The sequence below is a fragment of the Electrona antarctica genome, assembly GCF_951216825.1.
Source record: "Electrona antarctica genome assembly, chromosome: 4".
Classification (NCBI taxonomy): Eukaryota; Metazoa; Chordata; class Actinopteri; order Myctophiformes; family Myctophidae; genus Electrona; species Electrona antarctica.
In genome coordinates this window covers 30,887,070-30,902,392 of record NC_136809.1, presented here as the reverse complement: position 1 = coordinate 30,902,392, position 15,323 = coordinate 30,887,070, and the positions used below count along the sequence as shown (strand labels likewise).

Sequence of the window (15,323 nt, the reverse complement as noted above, 5' to 3'; positions counted from 1 at the left end):
GCAGCTCATTAGTCAGGTGATACGTCTAGCCCCTCCTGTTTTAAATTGGCAAAACTTAACACAAATGGCTTGGGAAGAAGCCAGCCAATGAGGCTCCTTTTCAGATCTGTCATCAGTGGTAGTACATTACTAAAGTACTGTTGACTTGAGTATTTGCATTTTCAATGTAGCCTACTTCACTGTACTTTTTACTCCAGTACAGTTACACTTTAGTTACTAGTTACTTTCTAGATTTAGATTACAAAACATACATTAGTTGGCTATTAGAACTACAATGTGTACAAGCTCAATTTGATCTTGTAGATCTGTCATTTTTTATGTGATACTTACTTTGAATGTAGGCCTTTTACTTTAAACTGTTTTTACTCAAGTAAAAAATCTCAGTACTTCTTCCACCATCATAAACATATGATTTATTTTGCTACTCAGATCTTCAGCTTGATAGTTCATGTGTAGCAAACATTTAGTGGAAATAGGAATAATTGTGGCATCCATTCAAATTGTTTGATACTGAAAGTGGGCAGTATGAGTAGTAGTATGCATCTGACATGCACATTATAATAGGCATTAGACATACATACACAATGCTCAAGTGATCAAAAAAAGTAATTTAATAGTGTCTGAAAAGCCACCAACAGTATAAAGTATTAAGGCAGATTAAGTGTTTTTACAGCAGGTTAATGCAAAAGGTGTAATATTACAGTGTTGAAAATGGTTACTCTAGTCTAAAACATCAGTGTATTTAGTTTAATTGCATATAAGATGTGAGCATTTTCCGTTTAACAATGAGCTCATGTTTACTTTTATTTCAGATGAATGCATCGTCTTTAAAATGGGTCAATATCAAAATATTGTTTTAGCCATTGATATTTGAGCTGTTTTACAAAATCATATTCAGGCAAATAAACCAAATAAAAGCAATGTCTTCAATGGAATGCACAAATTTCCAAATAAATACATACGTGTCATCATGTACATCAAAACAAAAGGCATACAAGACAAAAATGTATAGCCATACAGCATAATCGTTGGTCGCTGTGGTGCAGAAACCTTGTATGTACCTTTACTCTTCAGGAAACACACTAGAAAATAACTTGTTATTTTGGTCACAAGCTCTTGCTAATACTTTTCATTCATTCAATATTTGTATTGGATGAACACTCAACACTGACTTTCAAAACGTTGCGAAAATAGCCAATCTGCGAGAGTCTCGTATGACAAAGGCGATTAATTTATGTAAATATGGATACAAGGTTTCTGCCGTCAGCAACGATACAGTAACATCAGATGGCATAATGTAGTGTCCTGTAATTGGTTAGGTTTAATCTTCCTGTAACACTGATATGATTCCTAATGTTAGGTTTGATACAACTACTATAAATGTTGGGTAATGAGTAGAATAAAATGTCAAATGTATGCACATACAGTACATGTACCTCTGTGGGTGTACATTGCATACTTTGAGTGTAGCACTTTAAAAACACATTTTGTTGACCATATTTGTCAGTTTACTCTACAGACACATCTGTGATTCTGTAGTGTACTGCAAAATACATAGGAAACTATTATACATAGTACAATTTATACATAGTACAAGCAGCCCTCATTCTGGAGAGCACCAGCTTTGTAAGTGTTTAATTTCTCCCAAGAGTTTTAATACACGACTACAGTCCGAGCCCACAACATGGGCGGACATTTACTTAGGGCTGATATAATTATTTATCACTGCAGGGTAAAACAATAAATGATTACTAAATTAGGAACAGAGTGGTGGTCATGATTTTTCCTCAGTTTAGGAATATTATATATTATATATTAGTTTGGCACTGTAGAACATTCAAGGTGTATTTTTTCAAACCGTTCGACTAGGCAGTCCTAACCAAACCATTACATGTCCCTTCATTCCAAAGGACTTGCTTACAGTGACATCAAGTAGGAGTAGGACAGAAGACGACAATACGGGTGATAAGAAGTCAAACGGCAGGAGACTTCCATGATGCTTTCTGCTCTAATAATCTTCTCTGAAAAGAGAGAGTTCACAATAAGACAATTCCCATTGTTTAAAAGTGCAAATGACTTGATGTTACCAAATGTCAGCATCATGTCAGCAAACTCTAAAATAAAAACAGACTCCAAAAATATTGGCCAGTGGCCACTGAAATCACTGTAAAGATCCCTAAATGACACTTGCAGGAATGCAGGTTCAATCTCCACAAAGTGTCTCCAACCATTATGTTCTGCCGAGGTGACATAGGGCTGTGACCGTGGTAAATAGTATTTACAATTGTCTATTTACTAAATACCAATAATCAAAATACAGTAAATGCATTATGGCCAAAATACATCTTTTTATTCTAAAGTTTGTAACAAAATAATGGAAATGTTTCAAAATGTATGAACCTTACCTTTCTCATGATTATGACGATTATGAAAATTAATTATGATCATCTCCATTAGGTGATAATTGTGACAGGCCCAAGTGTCATCAAGACACCAAACCCAGTTAAGCTCTCTGGTACAGAACTTTTACATGTCACGTAGCCTACAACATAACTAAAAGGAATACCTCAAATGTATGATGTAAGCACAAGATACCTTAGAAGAGTGAGCAGGACTTGGGGGGTCTAAATGGATTATCACTGGAGGGGACTCCCACCAGAAGAGGATCCTTCTGCGCATTTTGCAGACAGAAGTTTCTCAACTCAGTAGCAGCTTGCGACACCTAGAGAGACAGACAGTCAGAGTTAAAACTTTATTGATATTACTTCATGAATCTGCATGCATGATCTCAGGACAACAGAGAGTCCACACACATTATTTGAGTTTGTGTGTGTGTGTGTGTGTGTGTGTGTGTGTGTGTGTGTGTGTGTGTGTGTGTGTGTGTGTGTGTGTGTGTGTGTAAATCATAGGCACATTTTAGGACTTAAAACATAATTCATTTCTCACTCTGTCCAATACCTAGGCTATTTCGCACTCCAACACATACATGCACTGTTGTTGGCCTACATTTTTTGCATAATATTTGCAAGCAACGCGCGAGATGGTGATATAGATATAGTGTCAGATAACTTTTTAAAACGTCGCTGAATATGAAATGTTGAATCTAGCTTCAACAGCTGGTCCAAAGGAAAGCTCCAGAGTTTCATCATTTGTTTTAGATAACTATTAAAACAATTAATTAATGAAATAATAAATAATCTAATAATAGATTATTATTAGACGAAGAGCTATGCGGTTTTCGATTTTATACATAGTAGTAAGCCTACTAAGCCAGCTGGGGATACAAAAGTGATGGTCTATCAATTGTTTAGTAAGTTCAGTAATGCTGGTGATGAGATGAACTGTCAACTTGTAGCGATGATGATGATGACAGTGGAACTGTCAATTTCACAGGCAACAACAATAATTAGTAAACCTAACCTAACGACAGAAACAGTAGAGTTGTTTCCATCGTTCAAGTTCGCTGCCCCCAGCTGGCTTCCGCATATCTAAGTCACTGTTTGTGTTGACGAGTCCATACCTTCATTCTCCGTACGCTGGCCTCTAGTCGAAGCTGTTTCACGGCCCTTTGAGCGATGACCAAGTTGTTGTTTGCATTATTGTTTGACATGACGGCGAATGTGTCGATCCAGTGAAGTTCTGGTGTAAAGAGTAAAAGCTCGCTCCGGCTCCAGTCTAACACATCTATGGAGGTCCCGCCCTCTACATACGCATGAGTTGTTCTAATTGGCTGCGGGTCAATCCATCAAAACGTACCCCACCCTTTCCGTTAATCCAGTAAAAAATAAGAAAAAAAGTAGCCAATATTTAATTGAATTTGAGACACATCAAATGAAAATAATAACAATAAACAAATACAAATAAACAAATATAAACAGACACATACGATAATACAAAAAGCACACGAGACAGTAACAAATTAAAAAGGAAGAAAATCCCCATACAATAATATTATAGAAAACAAAAAAAACATGTACTTTATGCAATCTTCATCACACAAACATGGCTAAATAGAGCTGAGCTAATCCAATATATAATTTGTATTTTTTATTTGTTTTTAAGATCTCTGCTATACAAGGTCTGGCTCTCCAGAACAAAGCTGGAGTGTATTGTCCTACATCACACTTGTTTTCTTTTTTATATTTAACAAGTTAAATGTGATGGTTATCACACTTTGATGAGAAACAACATAAGAAAAGTTACTGAGAGAAATGATTGGGTGCTGCTACAAAACTCTGGATAATCCAGTTATCATATTAATATAAATTCACTACATATGGTATTTATTTAGTTAATTTTAATTATTTATATAATATATAAAAACAGTGTGAAAAAAACAGTTATATTTGGGATTTGAATCTTGAAGCAGATGCAGACTTCACCATGTCATCAATTATCTTATGTTGTTTATTGATTATTGATGATACAAAAACATACAAGATAATTGTGTGTGTGTGTGTGTGTGTGTGTGTGTGTGTGTGTGTGTGTGTGTGTGTGTGTGTGTGTGTGTGTGTGTGTGTGTGTGTGTGTGTGTGTGTGTGTGTGTGTGTGTGTGTGTGTGACACATATCAATGAAAGACACGCAGAGGCAAAACTACACATGCAGGATCATACACATAATTACCCAAAGGTCATAACACTGCTGCCAAAATTGAATGCACTGGAGTCATTTCAAAATCCACTGGTTCACTCCGCTAGTTTGTCCCTTAAAGAACCAAAGCAAAGAGAAACAAGTAATTTAGCTGATTCTACTGAAATGTCAGTACTTCAGATTCACATTATTAAAATATATTGTTCCTGATACTCACAGGTGATTGGCCCAATTGTGAGGGGCTTCATGGGTACAGATCTGGAAACGGTGCGATATGTCCTCCTCGAGCAAACCTATGCATGCCAAAGAATTAAAAACAAAAGCACACAGTTTGGAAAAAATTCGTCACTAACGTTCAAAACATCTGTACATTAACATTATGCATAGTATTTCACAGCCATCTGCATTGCTAATGATATAGGAGTAATGTGAGACTTACAGGAGAGCAAAAAAATAAAAAAAGACTTACAGGAGAGCAGGAGGAGGCCATCTGGTCACACAGGTTGAGGCTGCAGTGAAGGAAGACATCTCTGTAGTCTCCCTGGAACAAGAAGAGCAGAGCAGAGAAACGAGCCTGGAGGGAAGATCCGCTCTCATCCACTGTCACCTGACGATGGTCGGTAGAACACCTGGAAGAAGGAAGGGCCGTAGGCACATTATGGGACTATTGTATCCCTCTCCTTTTAATTAAAGAGTTTTACATTCAATAAAAACACTTAAAGGACCACTTCACCACTTTTCAACTTCTCTTCCTATAATTGGTCCTAACTAATGTTCATGATAAAATACTACCATTTTTTCCTACTCAGTCTGTGTCTCATAGGAAGGCTGTGGGCAGTTCAGAAACCCGTCCACCAGTGACATCATCGATGGTGAATCCAAGCTAATAGAAACGGCAGGCTTTCTTTTCCTGAAAAGTTGCAATGCAAAAGTTGAAGCCATCGTTCTCACGATAATACAAATCAAAATATATTTTAAAACAAATCTTGTTTTAAAAATAATCTGCCTAATGATGATGTCACTGGTGGATGAGTGTCTGAACTGCCCAAAGCCCTCCTATGAGACACAGACTGAGCAGGATAAAATGGTGGTGTTTTATCATGAACATTAGTGAGGACCAATTATATGAAGAGATGTTGAAAAGTGGTGAAGTGGTCCTTTAAAGAAGTTAAAGAACCACATATTTTCAACCTCTTGGTATAATTGGTCCTCACTAATGCTCATAACAAAAATAAGTTGTACTCTTACCTGTACAAGATCTAACAATATAACAATGTCAGTCTACTTAGCTGTGGATAGTTCAGAAACATGCATACCAATGACAACATTGGTTTATGTTCAAGATTTTTTTTTTAAACATGCAAGAAGAATGGCTTCTATTTCAGCATGATAACTTTTCAGAAAGATAAAGGCTGTAGTTTCTATTAGCTTGGAATTCCCATCGATGATGCATAATGCTGAACTGTCCATAGCCCACCAATGCAGACGCAGTTGATGGAAATTGTGCCATCTTATAATGAACAAGTGAGGAACAATTATATGAAGATGAAAATTGGTGAAGTGCAACTTTAACAATAAACCCTCTCTTTCTATTATTGTTTATTGTGGGTATAAACCTTCTGAAACATACTTGTTCTGAATGAGGAAGTATCGCACGGGGGCATCAGGGCTGGAGGAGTGAGTGGCATAGCAGTCGTCTAGTACAACCACGAACCTTGGGTCTGACTCATTGACAGACACGCCTACATGCAGGACAGAACCCAGTGGCAGGGTGACTTGGCCTGCTGGGTAATGCTCTGTGTAGTTGGAGTTGTGGAACAGAGACATGGAGGCTCTTGCCTGTGAACCCTGACCTGACATGCCACCAATAAGCCTGTCAAGATAATAAGACAGTTGACTTATTATAGTTGAGTTTTCCACTATTCTGCTTTTTTAATAGTTATAGAATTTTCATTTTGTTTGTGCCCATTTTTATCCTGTGAACATCCTGTGTGCAAAATGTGCTATACAGATTGTATTAACCAAAGCTAAACAGGTGAAAGAAAGACAAATCAAAGCCAGAAACGTAACACAATTAGAGTCCATTACAACAGTAGCAGATGAACACTTTTATTCATATTCAAATTTCATATTTATTCGGATTCATCTAACCATCTGATGTCGGTCATTACATCATTCTGTACTGTGAATTCATTTTAGTGCAATGCAGTGCAGTGAGAATGGCCATCTGCACATCGAAATACAATATTAACTGTATTATCACTGTATCACTATAGCTGTTTAATACTGGTTACTTACTGAAGATTTGGTCTGATGGACACATCTAGGTTGGTCTCTGTGTCCAGAGGATAGCCACAGGAGAAGGGAACGCTCACTGGAAGACTCAATGAGACATTATTTGCAGGGTAGACAAATAAACTGTTGGAGTAGATGGCATGAGTGCTGTTGGTCTGAAAGACAGAGGTTAACGGAATGATCAGTCAAATGAATCATCGAGGTATCTTGAAGCAATACCAAAAAAGAATGAAAAGAAAATACAAACACACCAGAATAAGGTAATGTAAAAAAGAAAAGCATGCTAAACACTAGTGCAGCCACAACATAAGTTTCAATCACAACTATTATAAAGTGAGTGATTTTGATTAGAAAAATAGGACAAATCAAGCTCTATGGTAGGCCCCTGAGCGAACTACCGGTATAACCATAAGTCATAGAAGAAGAGTAAAGTTTTGAGCTGTCCATAACAAAACAAAACTTCACTCCGCCAATAAAGATAATTACAGTATGTAACAACAGCCAAGAGCTCATCAAGAAGTAGGAATTTAAAAAATTACAAAAAGGTATCACATCCAAAATTTAAAATAAATGGCGGATATTTCGACTTTTTTATTGGCACACCATAAAGGGACGCTTAGAGTTATCAGAATTCTCACCACCAGTGTGTTCCCACATATATCAGCCTGACGTGGCACTTGGTACCACACTGTCCCGTCACGCACTGTGAAATCTGAGCACCGGCGGTCAGCTAGGTGACCAGAGAATCCATTTAAACCAGTGGATTCTAGGCTAGCCAGTTGCAGGCCATATTGGATTTGGCTTCGGCCACATACAAGAATAGAAGATGGAGGATGATGTGCTAAAGATGAGAAAGAGAGGAGGAAGATAATGGGGCAAAGAAAAAAAGTTAAATAAAGTATTTTATAGTACAGATGGTGGTGGGAGAATAGGCAAGAGCACCTCCTTAAATTTGTACATTTGCATTTCATTATATGAATTAAAGAATTGAATAAGGAAACTTACATTCACAAACAACACCAGCATCTTCTTGGTGACCACAGTTGTGTGACCCAAACCCTCGATGTCTACAGTCTGTTATAGATGTCTCATTTCCTGAACAGACCACATCATCCAACCAGATCTGTCCTCTGCCCTGTCCAAAATATGCTGCAGATGTTGCTGACACAGCCCTACCACAACCCAGTTGTCTACACACCACCTGGGCATCTCTCAGGTCCCAGCTATCGTCACACACTGTCCCCCACTGGTCACCATGGAAGATCTCTACTCTGCCAGAACAGGGGTTGTCAGACAAACCATTCACAAGTCTCACTGGAGAACCAGCTGAGAGAGAGTAAAAAGATAGAATGTAGTATTTTAATAGGTGGTGATTATGGCACAATCAAACAACACTGCACAGTGTGCAGGGACAACAATCTTGTATATATTGAGGTCAATGCAATTCTAACAAATGGTAAAACACAGAGGAACACAGCCGTTGATAATGCTACATATTTACCTTCACAGACAACACCAGCATCTTCTTGGTGACCACAGTTGTGAGATCCCAGCCCTGGATGGCTGCACTCTGAGAGCTTTGATTCACTGCCGGCACAGCGGACATCATCCAACCAGATGGGCCCACTGCCCTGTCCAAAACGTGCACTGTGTGGTGCTGACAGAACCCTGCCACAGCCCAGCTGTCTACACACCACCTGGGCATCATTCAGGTCCCAGCTATCGTCACACACCGTCCCCCACTGTCCACGGAAATACATCTCCACTCTGCCAGAACAGGAGCTGTTCCCTCCATTCATCAGACGAATCCCACCTTCAACAGCTGTGATGTTGTCAGGTATCGGTGTTGTGCTGACATTCACTTGTATGGTGGAATAAGTCGATGGCCGTGGTATTGCTGTACTGTTGGCCACTGGCTGAGCTGAGGAAAAAAGGCTCTGTGAATCTACAAGTGTAAAGGCTCTTTTGGCACCAAATATGGACTGTCCCACTGTATATGCATTTACCTTCACAAACAACACCAGCATCTTCTTGGTGACCACAGTCGTGTGACCCAAACCCTTGATGTCTACAGTCTGTTATAGATGTCTCATTTCCTGAACAGACCACATCATCCAACCAGATCTGTCCTCTGCCCTGTCCAAAATATGCTGCAGATGTTGCTGACACAGCCCTACCACAACCCAGTTGTCTACACACCACCTGGGCATCTCTCAGGTCCCAGCTATCGTCACACACTGTCCCCCACTGGTCACCATGGAAGATCTCTACTCTGCCAGAACAGGGGTTGTCAGACAAACCATTCACCAGTCTCACTGGAGAACCAGCTGAGAGAGAGTAAAAAGATAGAATGTAGTATTTTAATAGGTGGTGATTATGGCACAATCAAACAACACTGCACAGTGTGCAGGGACAACAATCTTGTATACATTGAGGTCAATGCAATTCTAACAAATGGTAAAACACAGAGGAACACAGCCGTTGATAATGCTACATATTTACCTTCACAGACAACACCAGCATCTTCTTGGTGACCACAGTTGTGAGATCCCAGCCCTGGATGGTTGCACTCTGAGAGCTTTGATTCACTGCCGGCACAGCGGACATCATCCAACCAGATGGGCCCACTGCCCTGTCCAAAACGTGCACTGTGTGGTGCTGACAGAACCCTGCCACAGCCCAGCTGTCTACACACCACCTGGGCATCATTCAGGTCCCAGCTATCGTCACACACCGTCCCCCACTGTCCACGGAAATAGATCTCCACTCTGCCAGAACAGGAACTGTTCCCTCCATTCATCAAACGAATCCCACCTTCAACAGCTGTGATGTTGTCAGGTATCGGTGACGGTGTTGTGCTGACATTCACTTGTATGGTGGAATAAGTCGATGGCCGTGGTATTGCTGTACTGTTGGCCACTGGCTGAGCTGAGGAAAAAAGGCTCTGTGAATCTACAAGTGTAAAGGCTCTTTTGGCACCAAATAGGCTATGGACGGTCCCACTGATACATTTGTTGTACACGGTTACCATATTAGCTAAACTCCATTTATGCAATTCTTTACTGTGTTGCAGCAGTCATTTCATCTAAAAATCACACCCGTGTGAAGTGAGGGGCGCTAATATATTAAAATATAACTCATGTTGCTATGATTAGGTGATGTAATGGTGATGTAAAACAAACGGTGACAAAACAAACATTAAATTCTCTTTATTGTTAATGGCATTTAATGTTTGTGTTAGGGACAAGATGACCTGCATTTTCCCTCCATTGTCAAGTTTTAAAAGAAACATTGAACTAAAAACAAACCTGTATATAGGAGGGACTAGCGTAGTATTTGGGGTATGGTTATGCAAAAGTTGCTTAATTCTGGAGGTTTATAATTATGCACACATCACACAGATACGATAATATTCTCTAGTTATATTATTACATGAGTAGGTTTAATTCAGTGCATATTGTATATGCATTTACCTTCACAAACAACACCAGCATCTTCTTGGTGACCACAGTTGTGTGAACCAAACCCTCGATGTCTACAGTCTGTTATAGATGTCTCATTTCCTGAACAGACCACATCATCCAACCAGATCTGTCCTCTGCCCTGTCCAAAATATGCTGCAGATGTTGCTGACACGGCCCTACCACAACCCAGTTGTCTACACACCACCTGGGCATCTCTCAGGTCCCAGCTATCGTCACACACTGTCCCCCACTGGTCACCATGGAAGATCTCTACTCTGCCAGAACAGGGGTTGTCAGACAAACCATTCACCAGTCTCACTGGAGAACCAGCTGAGAGAGAGAGAGAGAGAGAGAGAGAGAGAGAGAGAGAGAGTAAAAACATAGAATGTAGTGTTAATAGGTGGTGATTATGGCACAATCAAACAACACTGCACAGTGTGTGCAGGGACAACAATCTTGTATACATTGAGGTCAATGCAATTCTAACAAATGGTAAAACACAGAGGAACACAGCAGTTCATATTGTTATTCATATACCTTCACAGACAACACCAGCATCTTCTTGGTGACCACAGTTGTGGGATCCCAGCCCTGGATGGCTGCACTCTGAGAGCTTTGATTCACTGCCTGCACAGCGGACATCATCCAACCAGATCTGTCCTCTGCCCTGTCCAAAATATGCTGCAGATGTTGCTGACACAGCCCTACCACAGCCCAGCTGTCTACACACCACCTGGGCATCATTCAGGTCCCAGCTATCGTCACACACCGTCCCCCACTGTCCACGGAAATAGATCTCCACTCTGCCAGAACAGGAGCTGTTCCCTCCATTCACCAGACGAATCCCACCTTCAACAGCTGTGATGTTGTCAGGTATAGATACGTGTCGGGTGGTATAAGCACTGTCTGATTCTGTCTCTGATGTTTCCATGTAAGTGGTCATTGGAAGGATGGTACTGGATTCTGTCATTGGAATGGTGGCACTGGACTCTGGAGGACTGTCCCCAGAGGTCCCAAGTGTTGTAGAGCTCATGGAATTAACAGAAGATCTTTCTGTTAAAAGTGGAAACAACAGTCAAGTCTTCGAAACCACCAAACAAGCATTATTGTCAAGCCACCTTTATTTATATAGCAAGTTTTATTATAATATAGGATATATCTATATATGTACAGTATATATTTATAAACTATTTTACAAGAGCACTGTACCTGCACAGTAGGCTAAGTCACATCTTATTGGATCTACAAGCTTGTAGACATAATAGTTTCCATAGCAGTTCTTGACATGTATAGGTTTTGAGTCAAATGAGCAACACTTGGAACCAGAGTGACCACATACGCTGCGCATTACAATTCCATCTGACAGTCCAGGATGAGACAGTGTTATCCACAGAGGAGTATGCGTTCCACAACGATCTACTTCCACACACTTCTCTGGTATCTGAGCATTGCTTTGTCCAAGGAACAGGCGATACCATCCTTGCCAGTTGACATGCTTGTCACAGTGTGTCCTGCCACTACCGTTGTAATCGGTCGCTCTCCAAGTATCATTAAGTGCTGTGTAGTGCTCACAGGGATCTACACATTGCGAGATCCCATTGTGACGGATACAATCCTCACCTAATGCACAATTCATGTGGCCACAGGAGAAATGAATATTTCTGGAATTGACACCAGAGTACTGCCTGAATTTGGTACTGGAAGGAGGCAAGAGGCACTCAAAGGAGCCAGGTGTGTTCACACATATGTGAGGTTGGGTGCAAGGTGGATCAGGAAGGGAGCACTCATCAGCATCCACACAGCCTTTCTCTGGTGACCATTCATAACCTTGATAACAGCAGGAAGAATCACTGCAGAGCGTTACATCGTAACAGGTGAAGCCATCACCTATGAAGCCATCTTTACAGACACAGGAGACTGATTGGCTGGAAAAGGTGTCGCCTCTCTCTCTTTTGATTGGAGACTCCAAACATCTAGCCTCGTCATGGCATGCCTCACAGCTGAGCAGAGCTGTACCTGAGAAAAGAATGGTTTAATTCAATGAATGCATGAGTGAGAGGTTTCGCCGCCCTCTTCCTCCACCCTCCCCTGCCACAACCACTATCTCCGTAAACGTTACTATTAAGTATGATGTAGCATACTGTCAGGCAGAAACCTATTACTCTGTACTTTCACACAAAGGTATTTGTAGAAAAGTTGGTCAGCGATAGATGGAATGAGAGAGAAAATTCTAAACACATCTCCGTGTAACATAAGTATAACTAAATGCTTTTGAAATTAAATACAATTTTTACTTTTCAGGATTCCAATTATAAAAATAGCAAAGAATAATTCAGGATTCCAATTAAAAAATAGCTAAAACAGCATATCTAGATCGGCTATTTATTTCTCATTTCCATTTAATTTCAAATGCATTTAGTTATATACTTATGTTAACTGTATGAACTTAAATACAAATACATTGGACATAAAAAAGAACATTTTAATACTAGTCAAAGCTACTAATATTATAGACTGAAGTAATTAAAGCGGGTCATGTTTGCATGTTTGGAATTGTAACAACTGAAATCCATAATACAGTATGTCAGTATTCCGATATTAGGCCGCATTAGGTGAAGGTGTGGGCCACCCGGCCACCAGTTGCCCATGTGGTATAAGACAACTCATCTAATATTTGAGCCTCATACAGTTGGAGGCCATCGATATTGTCCTTTTCTTTTTGCTGAGGTTTGCGTGATCTGCGCAAAAGGACAGTTAACCCATTTTGGGGCGGGAACCCCTTTTGGTGTTTTAAACATTATGTTATAATTTAGCTATTGAAAAATAGCAGATCTACAAGCTCGTAGCGCGCCACCGAGTGGCGCGCTACGAGCTTGTAGGTCTGCTATTTTTGGAAAAATCGTGAAAATATTTATTTCAGAAAATTGGAGGATTTAGAAGGATTTTTTTTAATTTTGAGGTCAGGCCTAAATGGGTCAAATGATAAGGGACAATATCGGTGGCACCCAACTGTATCTATCCTAATATGAGGACTTTAGAGACAGTTTACCTGGGCTGATTCCAGTAACAGTCTGTTTACCTGGGCTGGTTCCAGTAACAGTCTGTATGACCAGGACTAAAAGAACACCTGCCATTCTCACCATGGAAACCATCCTGGAGATGTGACACAAACCTTCTGAAAATATACAATACATATATTTGTAGACAGATTAGAGCAATATAAAAAATAACTGGCATGTCTGGTTCAATGCTAATATAAGTGCTTCAATGCAAATGTAGAAAACTATAATTGCAAAATATGCTTAAAGCCGTGATGCAGACATCATTCACAGTCTCTTCTTACCTGGCAGAGGTTGTGTTAAAGAGATGCAGCCTGTAGCTGAGCCTTTATACCGTAACTGTTGGTGTCATAGGGACCATGCAACGTCACGTGACTAAAAAACTTTAAATAGAATGATGCCAAAGGTCGTGAATTATTAACTTACCGTACTCATCCTTAGCGGATGAAATTGGCAAACAAAAATTACATATATTTCAATACACCCTGAGTCAATATGTCCAATGCTGCCACAGTCAATGCAAGACCAATAAAGTCCTTTTGAAGAGCCAAACCCTGTTCAAACCTTTCAATATGGTAGTTTGCACAGTCTGGCCTTTTTTGTTATCACCTTTTGTCACAGAATATGACAGTTAATGTTCACTGCTTTTTTCCTGCATGTTACTGCTTTGTTTCAGTTCAATGATAAATAACCTATATTTATCCTACATTTCAGAGGTTGCCTTGTATGTTAATACGTTAATTGTAGGCCTTGTTGGGCAACCTGTGGACATTACCCATGCCATCCCTTTGTCTTTGCAGCCTTTCTCTGCTTCATGCTTAACTTTCAACTACAAAGGGTAAATATCTACTAAGCCACTTCTAATCATGATTTATTGAGAACATTGAGGTCCTTCCCATAAATGTCTCAAACTTAAACTTCCTTGAACTAGTAGAAGGTGAAAAAACTGGACGGTTGAACCATTTGGATCAATTGTCCTGTTGAGCAGAATGGCACAAACCTGGAAACAAGGCTGGACTTTATCAGCCGACTATTTTTTCTTGACTGATGTGATTTAATGTGTTTGAATGCCTGTCACTTCTAATCATGATTTATTGAGAACATTGAGGTCCTTGCAATTCCCATAAATGCCCCAAACTTAAACTTCCTTATTTGTGTTTTAGTGGTACAGTGGTACAAGTGTATTGACATAATACATTCACCTAATACTGAAAGGCTGTCCTGAAATGGGAAATGACTTTTGCAAACTTTTATTATCAAACACATACCCTCTAATGCAATTCAAACACTGTAGACAAACATAACCTGAGGTTATATTAAGTAGGTGAGGTGATAAGCAGCCCAATCGCATTTAAAGCATACAAAATGTCACACACAGTAATATCGTGTTAATTTAACTCTGTCTAAAAATGTATAAATATACATTACGTGGAAGAGGGGAAGGTTAGTTATTTAGTATTATGTGACTGTAATATTTTTGATTAAAAAAAGATTATAAAAACTATTTTAATTTGAAGACACATGTCTGGCTTGTGAAATAATCTTTTGTATTACCGTATATAAGTACACATTGCATTTCTTAGACATTATTTTTTATTCCCTTTGAAATTAAGGGACTCCCAGATTATATGCAATTAAATACCCACAATTACATAATGAAGTGAACCACAACATGGGGAAACAATTGAGCATCGTGTTAGTTCAGGCATTCTAGGCCATGTACAGTAAGTAGTCAAGCTCCTAGCTCAGATAGTCAGCTGAGCTCAGCAGAGCAACTATCCAGGTCAGCCGACCGCTCAGCTGATTCACTCAAGTAAACTAAAAAAGCTAATGGAAGTAAAAGACAGTGAATACTAGACTAGTTATTGGACATGATCAATCACAATATTATATTTCACCCTTGATTTTGTCATA

General features: G+C 39.6%; 1 protein-coding gene across 2 annotated transcripts; it reads right to left on the bottom strand.

Annotated features, from left to right (window-relative positions):
* Nucleotides 1-4,626: 4,626 nt before the first annotated feature.
* LOC306921644 (scavenger receptor cysteine-rich domain-containing group B protein-like) lies at nucleotides 4,627-12,195 on the bottom strand. Of its 2 annotated transcripts, XM_079498871.1 has the most exons (13): nucleotides 11,560-12,195; nucleotides 10,888-11,403; nucleotides 10,360-10,680; nucleotides 9,389-9,814; nucleotides 8,893-9,213; nucleotides 8,388-8,807; nucleotides 7,892-8,212; nucleotides 7,525-7,727; nucleotides 6,890-7,041; nucleotides 6,222-6,464; nucleotides 5,061-5,220; nucleotides 4,809-4,884; nucleotides 4,627-4,705 (listed from the first exon to the last, which is right to left on the bottom strand). In XM_079498871.1, the coding sequence occupies exons 1-13, from the start codon at nucleotides 11,984-11,986 to the stop codon at nucleotides 4,695-4,697; spliced, it is 3,597 nt and encodes a 1,198-aa protein (XP_079354997.1). In that variant the 5' UTR covers nucleotides 11,987-12,195; the 3' UTR covers nucleotides 4,627-4,694. The 2 variants fall into 2 exon arrangements, with proteins under 2 accessions (XP_079354997.1, XP_079354998.1); XM_079498872.1 differs by lacking the exons at nucleotides 10,888-11,403; nucleotides 11,560-12,195 and having other exon boundaries at nucleotides 9,389-9,809; nucleotides 10,360-10,519.
* Between the last annotated feature and the right edge of the window lie 3,128 nt (nucleotides 12,196-15,323).

Bases quoted from the DNA above. Each gene is read 5' to 3' on its own strand.
- LOC306921644 (XM_079498871.1), bottom strand. From the start codon at position 11,986: ATGAATTGTGCATTAGGTGAGGATTGTATCCGTCACAATGGGATCTCG. The intron at 9,815-10,359 runs GTAAATGCATAT...TTTTTTCCTCAG, and splicing joins TGCTGGTGTTGTTTGTGAAG to CTCAGCCAGTGGCCAACAGT. The intron at 7,728-7,891 runs GTAAGTTTCCTT...TCTCATCTTTAG, and splicing joins TGCTGGTGTTGTTTGTGAAT to CACATCATCCTCCATCTTCT.